We start from the raw sequence: 14,959 nt of genomic DNA on the forward strand, positions 1-14,959 counted from the left end.
AATTGTATGTTATATGCATTTTACCACAACTAAAACTTTTTAAAATATATTTTTAAAAATAAAGAAAGTTTAAAAAAAGGACTCTGACACTGGCAACTGGGTTCACAGGGACTGGTTAGCTGCAGGGAAGGGGGTAACCGGGATGTCCACTTAGGATACAAAGCTCAGAAGCAGGCTGTCCTTCTCCAGGACACTTGTATAGCACATCTGGGATTTTTTTCCTGGGGAGGGCAGTGGGAGGCCATGTGCAAAACGAATTTACTAGGGCCAAGTATCCTCCTCATGAGTGACAAAGTAAATGAAGTGCTAGGACACAGTCACTGACAAAGTTTAACAAAGCTGCTCCACTGGGCTCTCATCTGTCCTTAAATGCTGAAGGCTTCAATACCAGATAAACAGCTGTTTTGAGGTTTTGTTTTGGTTCAACCTTAGAGACCATCATTGTCTAAGGCTATAGTTCTCAGACCACTGAAGTTATTAGAGCACAATGGAGATTCTTGAATCTCAAAACCCAGGGAATCAGAACCTTCTTCTAGACCCACCTACATAGTAGTCAGGTTTTGACTTTGAAGAGACTTTCACCAAGGTATTAAAAACAACAATCAGACACCTGTGTGAAGGGCATTATTGTGCCTTTGTAACAATCTTTTGTCTTCACCATATACTGGTTTTTAGGGATTCTAAACCTAGCTGACAAGTTTATATCATAATACAGCATGTATTTCATGTATTTAAAATACCTTTGAAAAACATATAAAAAAATAAAATGTCAAAATATTTAGACCAAACATTATTCCTAGTGTAATAGAACCCTTAAAAAATTTTTTTAACTTGGTCTCTTCACCTTCAGTATACTGAAGCATTTTCCTATTATCAATTTTTTATGCACAGTTAAACAATTCCTGTACTATATGATACCATTTTGATCAACACCAAACAAACACAGACTTCAAAGAACTTTAACCCACCAAATAAAAGGGGCTACAACATACACAGCACTCTCTAAACAACAAATTATACATGTGGGTACTGAAGCCTTTTCTAGAACTGAGTCTGATCTATCTTTTCTTGAGGCATTCTCTATTACCCTCCAAATTCATGATTTGTGTTTATACACTGCTCTGAGTGTTTTCGGTATTCAGTCTTGTTAAGTGTTCCTTTTCAAAAATAGTTTTTCCTTCTCGATTTATAAAAGCACTATATGTTTACTGCAGAAAACTGAGAAAATGCAGGAAACAGAAAAAGGGAAGGGAAAATTACCATATTCCCACCTTCTTTTAAAAAATTCACCTGTTGACTGACACTTTACATTTCCTTTTTTTCAGTACTCCTTAAATTTTTAACATTTAAATTTTAAAAATTTCAACACACCACTATATCTTACATTTCCATAGTGCTTTTATTTTTCCAAGGGGTCCTTACATATCGTATTTATCTTGAAAACACATCCATGGAGTAGGCAGGGCAAATACTAGCTATTTTGCACATAGGCGCCTTCTACGATGGAAGGGTTAAGATAAAATATCTGATAAGGCTGCACGGCTGGTTTGTGGTACAAAATCACACTTACCTTGTACAAACCTATGTCTCCAAATCTTCAGTGGAGAAACGAACAATGCTATCAGTATAATAAACTCCTGAAAAGAACACTCCTACTGAATTGAACCAGCCTAATACAATTCAACAAAACAGATGCTTTGACCCTAGCACCTGTCTGGGTCAGAAACAGTAGCTGCCATACATGTGACAGAAGGACTAAGGAGGAAACAGGTCCAACAGACAGCTTGCATCTAGACCCCAACTGTACACGTCCATATTCATGAGAAGTAGAGACCCAGAGACACTACCAACTTTAACTGACCTTTTAAGCAGTCAGATCTTAGTTCTTTCATTTGTGGATAGAGGTGGACCTGACAAACTCTAGTCTCTTGCAGTTTTTTAAATGTATGATTCTATATATCTATCCATTTTTTAAAAAGGCTTTTAAGATGAAAGTACACATATTATGCTACTCTGTTAAAAAAAACTCAAAGGCTATGCACAGATGTGGCTATACAGTGAAGAATTAACCCTGCTCAAAGAGGGGTCTGGCCTTTGCTCTCGGAACGTCCTGCCTGACAAATGTCTGTTTATCTAGGGGCTAAGAGTCACTCCAGATAGTCTAACAATGTGATTTGTGATATACGGTGGAAGCTTCGGACCATGCACTACCAACCTTCTGAGAGGCTGGAGACAGAAGGTCAACCTCATCTATTTGACCAAACTCCAATACAAACCCTGGACACTAAGGCTTAGGCGAGCTCCCCTGGTTGGCAATACTTCAAGGGCATTGTCAGTTGTCATTAACAGAAGTCACCTCCATCCCAGATTCCTGTGGTGAGGACAACTCAAAGTTCCACACGTGGACCTCTCCTGTGTGCCCCATGCCTCTCTTTGGCTGGTTTTAACCTGTAACCTTTCACTGTAATAAATCATAACCACAAGCACAACAGCTTTCAAGAGCTCTGAGTCCTTCTAGTGAATTACTGAACGTGAGGGTGGTCTTGGGGATCCCCAAACTCTGGAGTGGCAGAATGACAACTGTCCCCTAGTGTTCAGTCTCCCTTTCTTTTAGTAAAAGAACACCTCTCCCACCCCCTCTTAGTGGGGAGCAGGGTTGCCAAGAGGCTACATTTCCTCAGCTCCTTTAAATCAGGAGTGGCCACGTGATTAAGTTCTGGCCAAAGAGATGCGAACAGAGTAACGTATACAAAATTCTGTGCCATCTATCCTTAAAGGAAGTTGTTTACTTTTTTTGGAATGCAGCTGTGAGGTAACTTGGCTTCAACTAAGAAAATAAGGACAATACCCTAGCGGATGGCTAAGCAAACAGAAGGAACCTGGGCCCCGAATGACCTAAAACAAGCAGTAGTTCATCAGCTGTGAACCGCCACCCCCATCACAGCGGAGAGAGCTACTTCACTCTCTGCATCACTGCGCTCTCAAGTCTCTGTCACAGCCTTGCACCCTGGTACCTGGTTAGCCTGCACCCTAATGAACCTAAGTGCATTTCACTGTCTTCATATTATGACTTAGAGTCAGTTATTTCAATAAACAACGCAGAAATAAAAGGAGAGACAAGCAATAAGATACATAAGAAAAATGTCTAGATACACAGGCATCCTCCACTTTTCAAAAGCTTACTTCACACCACTTCGCTCTTATGGAAGACCTACATTAGTCCCCGTTTCCGCTAACCAAAAGAAACCCCAAGAAGATTTTCACTTTTACAAAACAAAAAGGGCAAAGCAAAAGCAGCATTCAGCCTGTCTTACAGCAGGCTGCTGCAGAGGGAGCGTCCTCCCCAAGCACCTTGGTACCGCCCAGTCCTTGCCCAGGAACCTTGCTCAGCACCTCAGCATCAAGCCCCATGGTTTTGGACTGTGTCACTGTGAGCATCTGTGCTTTATCTTGGTTTATTCTGTGCATCCGCTAGCAAGATGAGTCCTACGGTAACGGTTTCTTTGCTTTTGGCCATTTCGGCTTAAGAAAGGTTTCACAGGAACACTCTACGTCCAGGTAGCAGGGGAAACCTGTATTAAAACTGAAAATGCATAACATCTGTAATGTCCCAGTTTGAGGCTGATCTTATTAAAAGCAAATGTTCTATCCCAAACAATTTAATATAACAAATTTCTCTCTTATCCTCTTGGTTATTCGTAACAATGAAAATACGCACCCCTCCCCCGCTGCAAATGACTGATCTAACAAAATCAGTCATTTGAAAACAAGCGGAAGGAGGCGTTCTAAAAGAATCACTAATAATTTTCTTCCCTGTAATTATAGATTTCCATAGATGGGAACGGAAATGAAGACACCATTTTAATAAAGTACAAAGAACCTCCTTCTCTGGCTTTCCAGGGTGCGGCAAGATGAACTGGCTTCCCAACACCTTCCCTCACCTTCATGAACTCCTATCGCTCATTAAGTATCTCCACCAGGATGTCCCACATGCATCTCAAAGTCAGCATGTCCAAAAGTAGGGATCAGGCTACAGAGGAAAAGAAAAGACTATTCTGGAGATGATATGATAAAGAAAAGAATCTATAAGGAGTAAAAAGCCAGTGATCTTCACTAAGGAGAGGCAGCACAGTCTCATAGGAAAGCCAAAGGGTTAACTGAAGAAAAGTTCAAGGTTGCAATAAATCAAAGACTCCAAAGGCCACAGCACAAGTAAACAGGGACAGAACTCAGCTGGAGAATAAAGGAGGTAACATCAAAGAAGAGGGGGCTGTATCCTGAGCAGCGGTTCTCATTCTTGAGTCTTCACCAGTATCACTTAGAGGGCTTGTTAAACTCATTACTGACCAGGGGATTTTTGCAGAATCTAATGCCTGTGCCCGGCAGTTTTTATTTTGGCTGGCCAAAAATTAATTCTGTTATCTCACTAACATTTTGTGCGTTATTACATTCAATAGTTACACCCGACACACCTGTAAAGGCTTCTAATTTTTGTGAAATGTTGTCTTCAATCCACTCTTCTGTGGAAGAAAAGGAGCATTCTCCAGCATCGTGAGCTTCATTTTCACTTTCTGTATCAGAATCAATCACTAAGGTTTTTTTGTCTTTTTGTTGCTCTAATATTCACATCGTCTGAATCAGAACTATATTCTGAAGAACTATTATCTTCTGAGACATTAGTATATACGCTGCTCGGACAATCAGAGAATGTGTCTGCATAAAATTCACTGAAAAATTCTTCACTCAAAATTTTGCAATATGTCATTTTTGAAAATTTTATGTTTATAATATACACAAGGTTGGAACAAAAACCTAAAGGAGCAAAATGTGAATCATAATGACAGTCTCAAGTTGTATAATGAACCTTTGATCAATTTTAAGCTCCAACAACTTCGCATGGTGATGTTAATTGCATCACTCTCTAAAAATGTACTGATACGTCTCCGGTCAATAATGTGTTAAAACCGACTGCTGGGCCCCAACTCCAAGTTTCTCATTTTGTAGGTCAGGAGTGGGGCTGGGAATTTGTATTTCTAAAAAGTTCCCAGGTAATGCCGATGCTGCTGGCGTGAGGCACATACTTTGAGAACCACCAATTCTGCCTGTGGTGTACCTAGAGTGGTCACCAAGAACAGAGACAAGGACCGGAGAAGTTCAGAGGTAATGAGACAGTATACTATGTAGAAAGAATGCTGTTAACAATGTGCACTAGTAGAAAGAATTTCACAGCAGGCATAAAGGCAACTCCCCAGTTGGTCTGGGAGGGAGATGTCTCCTGTCCTTTGCCTCCCACTCCCTCTCCCCGCAAATCCCAGGTCTGATCTAACAGGTTACTCCATATTCACGGAGTATTTACTGTAATTTTCAGTTTTCAAGATGAGTAAAGTGTAAACCGCAATCCAAAGCTACCTGTTAGAGAAGAAAGATGTGCATAGGACTACAGTCAGGAGCCAACATTAGGGGCACCGACAAAACACAACAGACCACACAGAAGACAGCAGTAAAGCTCCCCTTGGAGAAGAGATCCAAGAAGGCTTCACTGAAAAGGTGGATCTGAGCTGAGGGCAATAAGTAGGATTTGAACGGGCAGAGGGGAGTGAGGGGGTGAATTCAAGAAGAAGGAAATTCACGAGCAAAAACAAAAGAGAAAAAGATGTTTAAGGCAACATTTTGGGGCTGACACAGAGACAGTGATAGATGAACTAACAAGGTAGCTGAGGGAATGTCCCGAATATCATACTAAGAAGTTTGAACCCTCCTTTGTGAAAGTCAGGAAAGGAAGTGTGAACTTGTGCATATAAATGATGGGGGATGGGATGGCTGCACACAGATGGGAAAGGTTCTGGCTCCCCAGCCTCATCTACACCAAGATTTATTAACTTGTCTCGGCAGCAGTCCCCATCACATGTATTGCATCCGCACAATGCATTAGATCTCCAAACTCACAAGGTAAACCGGCATACATGGTGGCGTATAACTAAAAACAAATCCTTCTGAGTAACTGCAATTCAAAAAATATGGTCAAACTCACTCTTTTCTAGATCTGCTATCAGTTCCATCTGTCACGCATCTCTTTTCTCACAAATCCTTATGGTAAGTGTAACTGCAAGTGAAAACAGAGTAGAATGTTGAAGAAACTGCCAGTGCATTACCTTCTGGCCTCGCTTCCCTCGCTTCATGCCAAGAACCCCCCATCATAGATTAAAAGCAACAACAACAAAAAACCCACTACTTTTTAGGATGATATGACATTCTAAGGAGATGCTACATTCTTCAACAGACACTTCTTAATGCACTCTATGCCTGAATTAATAGACGCTAATTCTGAGAAACACTCAGTGAGCTCCAAGAGAATGTAATAACCTTTAAGTGACAATCGGAAGTAAGATTTTCTACTGGGCATAAACGATATGCAAAAAAACATTATTAACCTTCAACACTGTAAACTTGAACAGCTAGTAACTTCAACTCAGGATCTAAAATTCAAAGTGGCAACTAAGTTACTACAACATTTTTACAGCTCTAACAACAAATACATTATCAACACCTCCACCTTAAGTTTAGATTTCCTTTCAGTTAACAGTAGTAATAACCTAAGCCTAAAATTACAAACTCAAAAAGAAATACCAAAATCAAACTTTTTGAGCCGAAATTATTGTGCTTTTAAAAAAATACCAAAAAGTATGTAGTTTATAACCCTACCTACAACACAATTTACATAAATAAAATATTTCCCTCAAATGAACATCAACCCAGGTTTCAAATACTATTATACCGATAAAAAAAACGCTATAATTTTCAACAGAAGGCAACCTTTCTACATACATAAATATACTGAAATGCAACCTGCTCCAATCTTTAGTATACTGGAGATCTCCGAGCTACCACTACAGAGGTGTGTTCTAGTTTGAACTGTAACAATTGTGCATCTGTTCTCACCTCCTCAGCTACTGTTCTCTAATGAACAGGGTGGCTGGCTGGCCTTTGTCCCCGGTTCTTGGGAGACTCTAAACCCTTGGAATTTCACAACTGATAGGAGTCTCCTTGTTATCCATGGTGGACCCCTAGGACACATCTTTTTATTAACAGGTGACTCCCAGTAAGCCCCTCATTTCAAGATGGGGCTAGCCATGCTGGAAAGGCCAACCAAGTGATTAGAGGGTTGGCTTTGAGCCATATGCTATCAGCCTGACCTCCTGGAAAAGGAAGGGGTTTGGAGATGAAATTCGACCTTGTGGCCCATGACTCAATCAATCGTGCCAATGTAATAAAAATCCAATAAAAACTCTGGACCCTGAGGCTTGGGTGAACGTCCCTGGTTGGTAATCATAAACCAATACAGGAGGATGATGTGTCCTGAGCACATGGAAGCATCATGTTTGGGACCCTCCCAGACCTCTCTTTGCATATCTCTTCCTTTGGCAGGTTCTGGTTTGTATCCCTTATAATAAAACGATAATTCTAAGTACAGCCCATTCCTGAGTTCTGTGAGTCACTCTAACAAATTATCAAGTCTGAGGGGGCTGTGGGAACTCCCAATTATGTGGCCAGTTGGTGAGAAGTGCAGTGGCCTGGAAGCCCTGGAGCCTGCAGCTGGCACCTGAAGTAAGGGGAGTCTGGTGGACTGTGCCCTTAACCTGTGATGTCTGTTCTAACACTGGGTGGTTAATGCCAGAATCACACTGTGCCTATAAAATAGGAGATACTGCCCTACCTCTCTTCTCAGGACTCTATGGGAGCTGAATGAGAAAAAGTCAAGCAAAAGCACTTTTTAAGGCATAAAGCATTAAAAAAAGTAAGGGACTTTTTTGGTTATGCTCTCAAAAATGTTAAAGAAGAAATTGTTAAAATATTTTTTAAATTCAGGATCGTCCAGCTTAAATTTTTAAAAAGGCTTAAAATAGGGATTTTCCTGGTGGCGCAGTGGTTAAGAATCTGCCAATTCAGGGGACACGGGTTTGATCCCTGGTCTCAGAAGATACCACATGCTTTGGAGTAGTTAAGCCCATGCGCCACAACTACTGAGCCTGCACTCTAGAGCCCGTGAGCCACAACTACTGAGCCCGTGTGCCACAACTACTGAAGCCCGCATGCCTAGAGCCTGTGCTCTGCAACAAGAGAAGCCACTGCAACGAGAAGCCCACGCACCACAACAAAGAGTAGTCCCGCTCGCCACAACTAGAGAAGCCTGCGTGCAGTAATGAAGACCCAACGCAGCCAAAAATAAACAAATAAATAAATTTATATTAAAAAGGCTTAAATAGGCAGTAAGTCATCTAGAAATACAGCTTATTGTAAGATAAAATTGAGAAATTTGATGAAAAGCATTTAAGAGTAAGGAATCTAAATCATAATTTCAATTATGTAACTAAGACTAGTGCCTAAATGATAAAAACATATTAGCAATCTCAAGTGTAGAAATGATGGAGTTTAGAAAATGTAAAATTCAGCTACTATTTTCTGACTAAACTTCCCAAGAGCTCGTTTTAGTCTTGGTTCTGATCAGGCATGACTGAAAGCAACAGACAACATTTTGGTTAGTCAGATACTGGGCTCAAGTAAAAACTGTTCACATCACAACCAACTTTTTTGCCCATCCCTAACTAATCTTTTAATTTAAGGATAAAGCCACAAGATCTGATCTTTAAAGATCAGGTCTTTAAAAAGCTTGTTAAACCATCCTATGTGCATAAGACAGTTACCGGCCTACGGGAATGAGAAAGCATAATTTCTAACTACATTACAGAATCGTTTCTATTACTTTAAATCCAATGATTAAAAAAAAAACCTCATGACTTTAAATCACAAGTTTACATGAATATATCGCTCAATTCTCTACCCTCTTGAACATAAGATACTAAGCATACGCTGGTCTTACCCTGCATGATGAAGGGGGCAGTTTAGTGTAGCAGAGGAAAAAATGGCTTTAAGTATTAAAACAAACAAACCCACCCCACAAAACCCTAGATTCTGGTCCTGTTTCTCCTCGATCATCAGATGATTCTCTGGGTCTCATTTTTCCTCAGGGAAAATACAGGGGCATGGCCTACAGAATCTATAGGGTTCATCCTAGCACTGGCATTCTGAATCTACTTAAGTGTTGAGAAGTCAACAACTCATAATTTAGATATTCTTCATATTTTTGAAGTGTCACAAGTAGATGTCAAAAATCATTAAAACTTAGCATTGTGTAAAAACGCTCCACACCAATGAGTCCTTCCTTACTAAAAACAAAAATAATAAAGATTCGCTCCATGATCGGCAGAAACACATGTATTTACTTGCTACCTGAAATTTCTTTTGGCCTTAAGCAAATTTAAATACATTCATGTTTTCCTAAATCTGAGGCATCACCTCTATTACATGCAAAACCTTTTCAAACTAATTACAAAGCTGACCTACCACGACACACATGATGCTGCCTTATTTTTAATGATTTAATAAGGAAAAAATGATTTTGCATATCATCAACCTATTAAAATGTTTCACACTCATAAAAAATAGACATTTAAGTATAGTAGAGATGGTTCCTAACTTACGATGCTTCGATTTACAATTTTTTGGCTTTATGGTGGTGCCAAAGTGATACACGTCCAACAGAAACCGTGCTTTGACTTTTGATCTCTTCTGGAGCCAGAGATATCGGTACAGTACTCTCTCGTGATGCTGGGCAGGAGCAGCACTACAGCTCCCAGTCAGCCACGCGACCCGGAGGAGGAACCACTGATACACTTACAACCATTCCGTTTTTCACTTTCAGTAGAGTATTAAATAAGTTACACGAGATGTTCAACACTTTATTATAAAATAGGCTTTGTCTTACTTGATTTTGCCCAACTATAGGCTAATGTAAGTGTTCTGAGCACGTTTAAGGTAGGCTAGTCTAACCTACGATGTCCAGTAGGTTAAGTGTATTAAATGCATTTTTACTTACAACATTTTTAACTTACGATGGGTTTAATTGAAAGTAATTCCATTCTAAGTTGTGGAAGATCTGTCGTAGTCAGAGCCAAAAAACAAGAAAGAAAAAGAAAAGAAAAAAACAGCCATAAAACTATAAAACTGCCAGTAGTAAAGAAGAACAACACATACAAATAACGTGATGAAACACAACGCAAGTTTCCAAACAGAAACCTTGTTTCGACCTGCCTCATAGCAAAGTGGATGTGACCTTGGGTTATGGAATCAGGTGGAAGCAGACTGAAATCCTGGCTTCCTTCTCACCTGTGTGACCTGCCCAATTAGCATCATCTCTCTAAATCTGTTTCTTTAAAACTGTGTCCACCTGACCCAGTGGTTGTGAAGATTAAATGAGACCCTGCACTAAGCAAAGAGCCAGACACAACAGTAAATATTTAATGATTTAGCAATTATTATTAAACTTTGTAACAAATGTTACACAGAGCAGTATTGTGATTTTTTTTTTTTTAAGTTTAAGGCCCAAAGTTTAGGATCCTATTGACTAAAGTTCAGACTGAGAAATGAAATAAAACAATGCTCCTACAAAGAGGCATTTTACTAAGGACCAGTGGACTAAGTAAAGATAACTGGTATTATGCAAGGGCAATCACCACAGGCAGCTTAGTTTCTACGAATACAGTTTGGGGGTGGGCAACCCATAATGAAAGAAGGCAGAAATTGAACACACTAAAGATGGTAAAACATCTTTCCTTTCCCAACTACTACAGGACTCATACTTCAACTGTATCTCAAGGATTTTCCTGTCTTCAGCCTCCAGCAAGTCCTTTCATCACCACAATTACATCTCTAGCTGAACTTCAAAGGGAAATATATAAAAGCCACTCCCGTGGGCAGCTGTTGAGATAATCACTCTTAGCATCTTCCACAGATCTAAGAATAAAAAAGCTGACTTAGGGCTTTCTTGGTGGCACAGTGGTTGAGAGTCCGCCTGCTGATGCAGGGGACGCAGGTTCGTGCCCCGGTCCGGGAAGATCCCACATGCCGCGGAGCGGCTAGGCCCGTGAGCCATGGCCGCTGAGCCTGTGCTTCCGGAGCCTGTGCTCCGCAACGGGAGAGTCCACAACAGTGAGAGGCCTGCGTACCGCAAAAAAAATAAATAAAAAAAAAAAAGCTGACTTACACATTAAGACCGAATACCGGTCACCATTCTTAGCAGTTTATTTTTTAATCCGTTCTAGACATCCACAAAATGTATTTATTTTAAAAAGGAGTTCCATAAATATAACTTTGGTGCCCAGAAAAATTCAGTAAAAGTAGTAAAGATAAAATTCAATGCTTGCATTTTTAATCTCACACAAAAACACAAAGTCCTAAGTGAATACTCCAAGCTAATTTCAAGTACTGGTTTTCAAAACTGTGAAATAACCCTGTTCTAAGAACTTTATATACATTAACTCAATTATTTCTTACCATAATCGTAAAAAGTAGGTATTACTGTCCCATCTTACAGATGAGCAAACTAAGGCACCAAAAGATATTAACTAGCCCAAGGCCACACAATCAGTAAATGGTAGGAGCCAGGATTCTGACCCTGGCTGTCTGACTCCAGAACTAATGTTTAAATTAACTATACCACTCATTCACTTAATTCACTTAAGTTTTACTGAGAGCCTACTATGTGCCAAGCACCCTTCTAAGCACCAGAGACAGGGTCATGAACAAGTCAGACAAGGCCTCTGCCCTCCAGGGGGGGAGAGGCTTTGGAACAAACAAGTCTTATGGGAGAAATGGGTAAGTGAGTGAAGAGTGTATCTCTGCCTCGTAATAAATGCTGTGAAGAGAAATAAAGCAAAATGAATCAAAAGTGACAGAGAGAGGGGCTGGCTTCTATTGTAGGGATCAGAAAAGAGATCACTCTGATGTGATGACATCTGAGCAAGACAGCCACCAGGAGGAAGGGGTGGCCCAACTAAAAGAACAGCAAGCGTAACACCCCCAAGAGAGGAACAGTTCGGTTTGTTCGAGAAACGGCAAAAAGTTCTGATTCAATTCTAAGGGTAACAGGAAGCTTTTGGAGGGTTTTCACCAAGAGAGTGACAATATGATTTATTTAAAAAGATTAAAAAAAGTGTTTAAAAAGATCATTCTGTTATGTGGGGATCAGTTGGGAAGGGAGCGACAGAAATAGGGACACCGGGGAAGGTACTGTTGCAACAGTCTAAGGGAGACATACTTGAACTCAGACTAGGATTCCCGTACTGTTCATAAGTAGATGAGATACTAAAAAGGAGAGCATGCAACCTAATTGCCCCTGAAAAAGACTTTTTTAATATTCCTCCTTCCTCATGTCCCATAGATTCTTTTTAATATCCATGTTAATGCTTTAGTGGGAGCTGTTATAGAAGGAAAGTAAGATTAAAAGGTATTTCCTTCATTTATAAATGTTCTATTTAATATACTCCAGGATTTATTACAATATGTCACATACACTCATACATTCTTGAGAAGCAGAAAGAGCTTTACTGCTCCTTAGTTTAGGGCTTCTTCATTTATTTGGAGACAAGAAGAGGTACCTATCACCTCTTGTGATTAGCTTTCTTATGCTTTGTCTCAGCACATCCCAGCTCATTCTAGACTGTGAACTGCAATAAAAAGGTATACCAAAGGGAATTTGTATTTATGGAGCACCACTGTGTACCAGGGACTCACTAGATGCCTTACATTTAAGAGCTCATTTAATCCTCAGTTACCCAAGGTAGGAAATATCTTCGTTATACAAATGAGAAAAAAATCAGAGCTATTAGTAACTTAAATTGTCCAAGAACACAGCTAGTAATGGGTAGAGCTAGAATTTAAATCTACATCTAACTCTGAAGTTCTTATCTTCCTACTACAGCAGCTATGAAAGAAAGGACTATAAAATATACATTACATGTAGTCTCTGTTATTAGTGACTAGCTTGTTGCTGGTGGGGACGGGTTTCTTTCTCTTACACAGAATCTGAGTTTTGAAGTTGGGGTTGGAGAAAATGGAGTGATCTTACATATTCAAACACATTATTTTGAAAACATATTTACTACTTGAGGTTTCAAAGAAATTAGTCCTAAAAGAGTGATTCCTGCCTTAAAAAAAAAACACTTAAATACGTATTGTTTACCATGAAATAGGAGTAATGTTCTATGACAAGTTTGGTACAGATTCTGCCCACAAAAGACCTGGAGATAGAGAAAAAGAGGATACGGATAAAAAGATAATCATCATAACACATGAGAAGTGGCAAAAAAAACAGCCTAAGAAGTGAATGGAGATCCTTCTAGACCAGGGAAGGATCGCTGGAGAAAGAGGGACGCTAGGTGCGCTTCCAAGAGTCTAGGAAGTACAGGGAGGGAACTACACGCCCGCAGTACCTGCTCCGGCTAAGACAAGGCTACGTGGGAAAGCTGAGATGGAAGTCTGGAAAGCAGGTAAACGGTATACCCCACAGGACGGGTTACCGCGAAGTTCACAGGAAGAACCACGGTTATCCTCTGTCCTACCCTAAAGCGGAAATGGCTAATTCTGGAAGACGATAGTGGAGAGGCCGGGGAGACAGACAGAATTAAGAATCGCTACATCAAGTCCTTACCAGTTAGTTACAAGCCCTTTGATGATATGTGCTAGTCTTGTTATTTTCACTTAAATGATACCATTTCTATGCTGGACGTGACCTGAAAAGATGTAGAAGATAGAAACAGCAGGCTTACACCACCTGCAATTTTTTTTCTTTTAAATCAGGTGGGTGGGGGGTCAACTAATGAGTGATACACTAAGGTATTTCTTTACAAACTGGGTTTCGGTAAAAAGAGCAGGGAAACATAAGGAAAGGGCCCTTTCCGTCTGCACAGGTGCTGAATCATTTTCACAAGGAGTGAAGTGGGAAACGGGCACTTGCCAGGACAGTTGGGGAAAGGAGCTCTGCATATCAGTGAACAGATAAGTAACAAGGAAAAAATAAGTGAGTAAAAATTGCCTTCGGATAGTCCGACACCGATGCCGGGATCCGACGCGGGGCAAGGGGTGGGGGGATGCGGGGTCACGGGGAAGACGCCGCGGCGAGAGGCCGGGCGGAGCATCCAGCGCGTGGCCCCGGCCGGCAGCCCGCGCGCATGAATGAATGGCGCGGTCCGAGCGGGGCCGGCGAGCAGGGCCGCGGGCGCGAGTCGTCGGCGCGGCGCCTCAGCGGGCGGCCGAGCGCGGGCGGCGGGCCGGCTGCGCCATGGCGGAGGGGGAAGGGGAGGTCACGCGTTACATAACCCGGCAGCGGCCGCGCTCCGGGCGCCGCGGGCCGCCCAGGCCGCGAACCAAGGGCCGCGGGAGCCGGGCCGGCGCGCCGCCCCCGCCCCGCCTGAGGCCGCCCGCGCTCGGGCCGCCGCCCGGCGACGCGAGGCCGGTCCCACCCCGCCCCCAACCCCGCCGCCGGCCCGGGGGTCGCTCACCTTTCGCGTTGCCCCAGACCACCATGCCCGGGCACAGCCGCCTCCTCCGGCCTCGCTGGCCCCGGCGCCGCCGCCGCTGCCGCCGCACGGTGCCCTCGCCGGGGGCGGGGAGAAGGGCCGGGTAAGGAGTCACACCGCCGCGCCGCGGTCCACGTTCGCCCCAAGCTCGCGGCGGCCGCCCTGAGCGCGCCCGGTGGCTGCTCTGTCCCTCCCCCTCCAACGGGCGCGCGCGCCGCGGCTCCGCCCCGCCCCTCCCCCTCCGGCGGCCGGCGCGCTCCCAGGCTCCTCCCCGCCCTTCCCTGCCCACGGCGGTCCCGGCCCCGGCTCGCGCTGCGCAAGCGCCCACCTCGCTCCTAGCCCTGGGCGACTCCGAACCGCGGGCGCGGCGCCCCTCCCAGGCCCGCCCTCGGGAGTCAGCGCCTCCGCTGCACGTGACCGTCTCGCTCGCGGGGGCGGAGAGGAGCGCGGAGCCGGCCCGCCTTCTGCATCGCGGCGCCCGCTTTGCACCCCGAGACCTGCGAGCCTCCCGCTAGGGTTGATGCGCTGTCCTCGTCTCTGCGAGT

General features: G+C 42.9%; 1 protein-coding gene across 4 annotated transcripts in view; it reads right to left on the reverse strand.

Moving 5' to 3' along the window:
- Positions 1–14,512, reverse strand: part of REV1 (REV1 DNA directed polymerase) — an 84,267-nt gene extending 69,755 nt beyond the window's left edge. For 2 of the 4 annotated variants that reach the window (XM_082672808.1, XM_082672806.1), the window contains exons 1-2: positions 14,397–14,409; positions 6,032–6,103 (exon numbers count right to left, since the gene is read on the reverse strand). Coding sequence is in view for 1 of the 4 variants with exons in the window: in XM_082672809.1 (XP_082528935.1) it covers positions 6,032–6,059 (28 nt within the window). In the remaining 3 variants the exon portion in view is untranslated. Of the gene's footprint in view, positions 1–6,031; positions 6,104–14,396 lie in introns of all 4 variants that reach the window. The other 2 variants (XM_082672809.1, XM_082672807.1) reach the window with 2 other exon arrangements.
- Between the last annotated feature and the right edge of the window lie 447 nt (positions 14,513–14,959).

This window comes from Grampus griseus (genome assembly GCF_964374135.1).
Source record: "Grampus griseus genome assembly, chromosome: 15".
Classification (NCBI taxonomy): domain Eukaryota; kingdom Metazoa; phylum Chordata; class Mammalia; order Artiodactyla; family Delphinidae; genus Grampus; species Grampus griseus.